The 8760-nt window shown below is 36.5% G+C and overlaps 1 protein-coding gene across 1 annotated transcript; it reads right to left on the bottom strand.

Annotated features, from left to right (window-relative positions):
* Positions 1-5461: 5461 nt before the first annotated feature.
* On the bottom strand, positions 5462-8059 carry LOC113358019 (probable L-cysteine desulfhydrase, chloroplastic). Its single transcript, XM_026601521.1, has 2 exons — positions 6539-8059; positions 5462-5795 (listed from the first exon to the last, which is right to left on the bottom strand). Exon 1 carries the CDS (start codon positions 7904-7906, stop codon positions 6542-6544), a length of 1365 nt encoding a protein of 454 aa, XP_026457306.1. The 5' UTR covers positions 7907-8059; the 3' UTR covers positions 5462-5795; positions 6539-6541.
* Between the last annotated feature and the right edge of the window lie 701 nt (positions 8060-8760).

Here is an 8760-nt window from a genome sequence, read left to right as displayed (position 1 = left end):
GGTTTATTTCCATAGTTCTTGGATTTATCCCCCCCATTCATTTGTTCTACAAGATGTTTCCGCCTAGCCGAGCCAAGGAAAGTCGGTTCACCCGAGCCGAGCCAACGCTGTTGGATTTTTCATCCCTGATTATTTGGCATGTGGATATTTCCACCCCACACCATGTGCTTAGCCAATTGTACCAACTCATGGTCTTGGTCTTTTGTATCCTTTTGCTTAGCTAATTCCATAACCCTAGTGGAAGTTTCTGGAATATTCCAAAAGGCATGCAAGGAAAATTAATGCATGCAATTTATGCCAGGAGGCATGCATGGAAAATTAATATGATTTATGCCAGGAGGCATGCATGGAAAATTAATATGATTTATGCCAGGAGGCATGCAGGGCAAGTTAATAGGATTCATGCTTACCTCGAAATGAGGGTAAGACCCTAATTCACAACATATAAAAACAGGGGTTCACAACCTTTAAAGGTATGCAATATTCCTTACTAAAACTCATGCGAAAACCTCTAGCCAACTTAAGAATTAGAGTTTTTTTTTGTACAGGTACCCCCCTCCCCCGCCCCAAACACTGTTCACGTGAAGAGAAAGGTAGTTGTTCGATCAATATCAACATCATCACCTGATTCGTGTTTGGAGGTGAAAACATTTTACCATCCAAACAGTTAGCCGGGGTAAATATTTATACCTTTTTTTAGACAGAGTTTCAGTATATTAGCTAACTTTTCTTTTACGGGTGATGGACAAATTCCCCAGTGGTAGTCTTCGTACTAGACACATGTTGTTCCAATTAGAAGGATGAGATCTATTTTAGTTCATTTGAAGGCTCAATATTCTCTCCAGAAGTCTAAATTGAATTCTGAGAGAGAGGCCAACAATAATCTTGCAGAACTTTTTGAAAAGTGACTTGAAGATAGGGAAGATGTCATTTATCAGTGTAGTAATGTTAAGGCTAAGAATGTGCTTTTCACCAAACAAGTTGAAATCTTCAACATTAATTTTGAAAATATTTAGAAACATATTCTTTTATCAGAGGTTTTTCCTTCTCATTCTCTAGATGTTGTTCAGCAAGCTCCCTTTCAGGAGTCTCCTTTGGCTGCTCCGCCGAGATCTAGTTATGTGACCGCAACTGCCTCCTCATAGGTTCAGCCTGTTGTGGAGACACCTCCCCCTTCCCCCTCCCCCATCCCTTTTTTTTAATTGGGGAAAAAATTTAGTTTTAGATTCCGAATTTGTATCAGTATTCTAAGTTGAGATTTATATCGTACTGGTTTATTAATTTGATTGGGTTGTTAGTTAAGCTTCAAGCTTTCATGCTCTAGTTTTCACCTGGAATTTGTATTTAAATTTGGGTAAATTCAAATTTCTAGAATTTCGATCTGCTTTTTGACTTTAAGATCTTACTTTTTGGTCTGAGGACAGATTATGGGATTAAGTTATTCCCCCCCTAATTCTCGTTGTGCGGTCTTGACTCTTTAAGTTTAACGACCTAGAATATTTTGATTTTTCAACCTCTGTTGTGGTATAAAATCTTCACAATTTTTCCTCCAAAATACATTTCTTTTATATTTTTGGATAAAAAATATGTCGAAAACAATTAACAAAAAAATCACATGTTAACATATCATCTGTCCCCCATGTTGCCATAAAAGACGCCCCTATAAAAAAATTATCCAGTAAGGTGAAAAAACAATGACAAAGTAACAAAGTAGGCTGAGATTTATTTTCGACCCTTTCTGTTTTTTGAGTTGCTTTTGGAGCATATTTATGATTCTTTTATGCATGTGGAAGCTGACGAGGACGAGGATGCTATTAGGGTAGACTATGGGGTTTTAACAACTAGGAAAAACGAACGCAGATTAATAGTATGTATGTATTTTTTCCTCTACTTGGAAGCTAACCTCTACCGGCCTCTCTGTAGCGATGGGTCCGATTAATTTTGATGTTTGTTTTTTCCACTACCTCTAAAAAGATAGAGGCAAATATCTACCTTTGTAGAGTAATTGAAATAGCAGTAACCTGTATCTTTGACTCATACCTCTATCTATGCGTAAAATATCAAAATTACCTATGATCTAACTTCAAAATTGAAACTATTTATCCAATGCAAAATTGCTTCAAATACCTTTATCACGCCCTTCTCTTCTTTTCAGTTTTAATCTTCTTCAACCCCCACCAGCACCACCTTTACCTTCTTCGGAACTAAACCCCACTATTACCTCTTTACTCAAAAACCAATTATGGATACTCAAGATCGCACTTCCAAACTCCCGGTGCCACCACTTCAGCCGCCAATAAACAGAAAAAAGTTTTTGATTCAAGCCTTGATCACTAGTTATGGACTCTCAATCTACTCCAACACAACTTCCAAACTCCCAGTACCACCACCTTCGCCCCCAATAAAAAGAACAAAGTTTTTTTATTCGAGCTAAATTGTTGAATAAAATTACATAAACTTGTGATTGATTCATTTCGACCACCATTCCTTAATTTATCAGAATCAATACTTTATCATCAATAACTTTCTTATAAGGACGGTTTCTATGGGCATGAGAGTTTGCCAATATTGCACCCACTATGGAGCTGGCTAACTAGCAAACATGCCTGTCTAAGTGGAAAATTTGCCACTTAGCTAGGCCAGGTCGAGTCCCTACCGAACAGTGGAGTTTTGACCGGGCGATCTAGTTTAGACCGCCAGTGGTTGAGACTCCACCATTATCTGTTAAGTAGTTTTTGTTAGAGGAAGAGCAAAAAGAAATTTGAGGAGTACAAAAATCGTTGTTGACTTACTAATTTGGACCGTTCTCATATATTTGCATGAGTCGGTCAAAATTAACCTCGCCTTAGCACTTACCGGTTACCAGCATCTCGGACCAGAACTTAAACTGCTATGGATGCGATACATATTTTTCTTGCCATTGGAATCATAGAAATACTTCTTGGATCTTTTGTTTCTTCATTCAAATCTAAGTAATTATAAAAATAAGCAGTGAGCACGTGCGATGCACATCGGAAACATTAATTTTTCATTCCATTTCTGAAATATGGTACCTTCATTTTACTTTTTTATTTATTCCTAATGTTAAGTAAAAATGGAAAGATTTTTTTTTTTAAAGTATCACTTTAATGAAACATAGGTAATCTTTCGTATCGAAGATAAAATCTATAGTCTCTTCTAAGTAATTTTATAGTATATCAAGTGAAGTATTTGAGCATTATATATGTAACATATAAAAATTACGTAAGCTCTTTCAATTTACCTTTAAATTATAGATATTTTTTCGTAGAATTATAAATATATTAAAAATAAAAGTTTGATATGGTTATTTATACTCGTTGCGTAGGTGATTGAAAGAGCTTTCCAAATATATAAAATTCACGAAAATCCGATGCACCATTTAGAAGATACGAAGTTTTAAAATATTTATCTTTATCTTTATAAAAATGGCATTTCTGTAAATAAACTCCATATATTATTATTTTAAGTCCCTATTCTGTTAAACATTTTTGTCCTTATTTATATTCCTTAACTAAACAGTCCCTATTTTGTTAACATTTTAGTCCCTATACCGTTTGGTGAACCATTTTCCGTTTGGTGAACCAAAAAAGGAGTTAAGGATTTCAATAAAGCTTGCTTACCTTAAAAGGGGGAGATAAGAATCTAATGATGATTTTGTTTAATCAACCAAAGATTTATTTGCCTGTTAGTATAAAATATTTGCAACCCTTGTTTTTTATCGGGTTTTTGTTTCTGGTGGTATCTGGTTACAACCATCGAATTTATACAATTGATCACAGTCTCGGAAGATTTCAATTCACAGAAGGGTAATGAAAATTATCAGAAATTATTGGATGTGGTGACAAATAAAGTTGGACAAAATTAAAATTATGAAAACGAAGTATCCAAAACCTAATTAGATATCAAAACAATAGGACGATCCCCTAATTCTTCTTGTTTGGTTTGTTCTTCCAAAAAACGGAAAAGTGACACTCTTTTTCCTACGTCAACTTATATATTTCCTAGTTAGCCTGATTTGTGTCGACTGTTAACGCCATCAGAAAAAAGAAAACCGAGAAGCAAAAATTAGGTTTAGAAAAATAAAACTGTAGTTGTAACTATTGAAAGAGGATTCTGTTTATGGGTAATTTTGTCCGACTCGTACAAGTTTATTAGAATGTGAGTCAACAACGATTTTTGTACTCTTAGAATCCATCCGTTTTTGCTCTCCATCTAACAATTTTTTTTGCTCATTTTGATACTTACTTTTACTCCAACGGGTCCCAATAAATAAATTAAATTCTTTATATACCCCACCTACACACAAATAATATTTTTATTGATAAAAGTCCCATTTATCATACAAATATATTATTATTTTATCTAATATTTGTCAGTTTTACCTAATATTTGCCGGTCTTTCCACAACAAGTGTAGGTTCACCGGGATTCAAATCTCGTAAATCACACCGAGAGACGCAATTGTTGTGGATCCTACTATGTTTAAAACCCCACCCCCTATTTTTCTCCTTGTGGTCCCGGGGGTTCTGTTTCTACCGGTGCATTCTCGGTGGAGAAATGCACGGTGTGTCTAGCATTACACATCTTTCCTTTCCATAGTGGAAAAACAGATTTGCCATGCCACGATGGCATGCCATACCCTATAGGAACCGGATTAAACCTGATGCAATGTTCGCACAGGAGCAGAGGTGGATTTTTTAAATCTTTAAATCTTTAAGAGGGTCAGATGGGAAATGTACTTTCTGTATTACGCTTTGAACAAAATCTTAATAGTTAATACCGCTGGAAAAGTAAAACGACAAACATCCAAGTAAAGAGTAAAGAGGCAATAAGGTTGTGGCACTTTCAAGAAGTAGTGGCAGACCTCTATTTGGCGACCACTGTCCAAGTAGATGTAAAAATAAACATGCTGCAAGTCATTAAGAGAGACAGGAAACAAGAGAAAAAGAAACTGCCTGAGATGATGAAACACAGCTCGACTAAGTCAAACTTTTGTCAGTCAAGCTTTCACAGAAGAGGCATTGGGCATGGCCACAGACTCACAGGCCTGTTAAGAATTGCTTCTTCTGCAGAACAAAGACCAACAACTAAAACAGAAGAAGTCATCTATGATTCTGCCTAAGATGCGTCTACCCACCCTAACCTATCAACTGATTGACACAACTTGACTATTTCAGCTTGCACGGTGATAAAAGATAATGCTGACAGAGAGTAGCTGTAGAAATAAAGACTTGTTCTGTAGATATGTTAGTTAAATAAACAATGCCTTAAGACCCGTTTTCTAGATAAGTTAGTCTATTTTCATACAGATAGAGAACAATACTCCATATATGACTAGTTTCACGGTTGTTTATTAATGTTAGATCAGCACGATCAGATCCACTGCTCCAAGACTTGGTTATTAAGAATATTAATTAAACCAAAGCAAACCTCAAACAAAATACAGTTAAAAGAAAGGTTAGAACTTTGAACTGGTCATTCTACTACAAGTTATTTTGAATTGCTAAAGAGCATTCACATGCTTATTGTTCAAAATCAATTGCAACAAAAAAAAAAGAGAGAAAAAAGTTGCAGATTCAAGAGGCCAATACTGACCCTTCAGATGTATGTAGTGAGACATTAAAGCTAAAAAATTGTTTTACTAGTTCAACTTGACTGCTCCAGAATTGCCTTCTTGGGGGAGTTCCAACCTAGATACCACTCTCACGAGCCAAGAAACAAGTCTAGCGAAAGGACAATAACCCAGATTCCCAAGGACACCATGTTTACTTTAACCTGCAAGTTAAGTAGAATAATTACAGCTGAAAAGAACAGTTGTTTCCTAATAAAAACAAAGAACAGGAAAACATGCTTTAAAATCATTTAAGGCACTACATGCCCATGCAACCGAATGAACCCTTACGATAGCACCACTACCACCCTGTCCACCATTCCACCACTATTACTACCATATTACCCCTAATTTGTCAACATCACAATCTCTACACCACCAGCACCGTCATCGTGGCAAAACCACCACACACCTCAACCACCATCACATCACTAACCCCACCATGTTAAAAGACAAACTTAACATGTTAGCACAAACACACAACCACAAGTCCACTAAGACCAACTTACTAGCCCCATAGTCTTATTTATAGAGAAATAAAATCAACTACCAGACTGTTAGTTTGCTCCCTTTAGCAAACTAACATTCTTAGAATAAACAGTGGGTAACTAAAGTGGAAGAAAGGACAACCCAATATCATCTCGTCAACATGGGGACTTGCATTGCTGATCATACGTGCCTTTGACACAGATGACTGGTTAGAGATGTTTTCACAAAAATAAAATGATGATTGACTAACTATGGTAAAATACATCAGCAGTCATATGCACATAACCAGCCACTCAACCTCTAACCCATGGCATATTTCTAATGAGCACTGAAAGTTATTTTATGGGTATCAATTCAAAGACTACAAGTACTCAGAAAAACTAGCTCTGAATGATATACACATGGCTAAGAAGTGTACCTTTCAGTTGGAATGTAGCATCTTGCATGTGAACCCATCCCGGATAAGCAGATTAATCCCATCCCTCAACCGGTAATAATCATCGACCTTATTGTAAATTTGATGTGAAATCCTAACGTACCCTGTTACACCACAATCATTATCCATGTTTTCTCCATCTTTTAGTGCCTGAAAATGTATTGGAACCTCAATTTTGAATTTATCCCGCAAATGTGTCCTTAAGTTCAAGGTATCAGCCTCACTTGAAATCCCCAGACAAGAAGGCAAACCAATCATAACCATACTCGAACACATATCAGGAGGACACCCAAGTTTCATACCCCAAGCTTTCGCTAACATTTCCCCCATTTCAATAACAACTTTGTGATTCCTCTTCCTAATCCCATCAATTCCACCTTCAAACCTATTAACAAACTCGATAACATCCGGAACAACAAGTTGTGAACTGTAATCTCTAGTCCCAATCCAAGAACTCTCAATAGCTAACCCATTTCCATACTCATGCGAAACAACAGGATGATGCACATCTTCACGAAAACCCGTTCTTTTCCTACAATACAAAAATGCGATAGATGGTGGACAGAAAAACCACTTGTGCAAATTACTTGTATAAAAATCAGCACCAATGTCCTTCATATTAATATCCACATTACCAATAGCATGAGCTGCATCAACAAATACTTGATCAACACCTTCTTCTCTACATATCTTGACCAATTCTTTAACTGGCACCACAACACTAGGCATCGAGGTTATATGATCAATAACAGCTAATCTAACTCTCCTACCATTCTCCCTTCCTTTCTCTAAAGCCTTTCTAAACTTGCATATAATCTCATCATTTGAACTAACAGGAAATGGTAAGTGTGCTTCAATAACATACCCACCAGCCCGCGTAACATAGGCTTGTATCGATTTCTTCACGGCCCCGTACGCGTAATGCAGCATCACAGCTGCATCCCCTTTTTGGTACCTGCCTTCAACGAATTCACGGGCAATATGTTGGAGTACGATTGCCGCAGCCGTGGTAGCGTTATCAACGATTGAAACCTCATCAACATCATCGGCGTTGATTAGATTCTTAATAACTGTTCTCGATTCGAGTATTCCTTTACGGAGATGATTGAAATAGAAATCATCAGGTTGTTGTAGGTATTTCAGCTGCCATTGTTTTTGTGCCGCAATGATACTTGCCGGACAACAACCGAAACTTCCGTTGTTGATTCTCGCGATTCCGGATTGGTGATGTGAGAATTCATTTAAGATTTCAGAATCCGTGATGAATTTTTGGAGGAGTTTTTGTTTCTTTGAGACGTGATTGTGGTTGTCGTCTCCGTTCAGTTTATGGTGTTCTTCTTCTTCGTCCATGGAGGGATTGAGGTTTAGGATTCGAAATAATAGTTAGGGTTTTCTTTAATCAATGAGAAATTAGGGTTTGGAATTGAATAAAGAGGGAAGAGATTTTGTCATTTACTAACCAGTGAGTAACGCAGATCAGGGGGCGTATTTTATTACGATTGTTTTGTAGTTGGATAATGTACGCTTTTCAGCGTGTAAGTGGGGTACTACTATGTTTAATTCTTTCCACGTATGATTTCAAAAGGCACGAATATACTTTTTAGGCACCGGTATGCCGTTGGTGCATCTCCAATAGGTATGCCTTTTTGCATCTCAACAAAACACCCTATCAGATTTGCTAGTATGATACGGCGCCATTGCTGGTTTGATTAGAGGCAGCAGCAACAACTTAACCTACAACTCATAAATTTCGAACTTAGATTATCTGTAATAAATTAGAAGACTCAAGTAATATGGTCCTGAAACATCTAAATAAGAATGTTAAAAAAACAATGAAAAAGAAGACTCGAAACTTGAGCAAAAAGGAATGAAAAGAAAGAAATATTTCTTCATTTCATTTGTTTGTAATGAACAATAGATTTTTATCCAACAATATTTCAATCTCACAAGAACTGTATAAAAATTGTGAAAAAGAAACTCGAAAGGAAAAGAAAAATTACAACACAAAATTTTTCAGAGTACCTGACTGTGTGGAAGATTTTTGGACGATCTCAAAATCGATATCCAAGATAGATCTAGTTTGTATGCTAATTGCACAAGATCCGGTTTCTAGCAAGTATAAAACTTACAATCTATCGTTCAAGATATGAACTCAACAAAAACGAGTTTTGGTTTGATCTCAACCCATAGGGACTTAAACTATC

Source organism: Papaver somniferum, chromosome 3 (genome assembly GCF_003573695.1).
Source record: "Papaver somniferum cultivar HN1 chromosome 3, ASM357369v1, whole genome shotgun sequence".
NCBI classification, from domain to species: Eukaryota; Viridiplantae; Streptophyta; class Magnoliopsida; order Ranunculales; family Papaveraceae; genus Papaver; species Papaver somniferum.
Note: the sequence above shows the minus strand (reverse complement) of the source record. Positions and strands in the feature narration are given on the sequence as shown.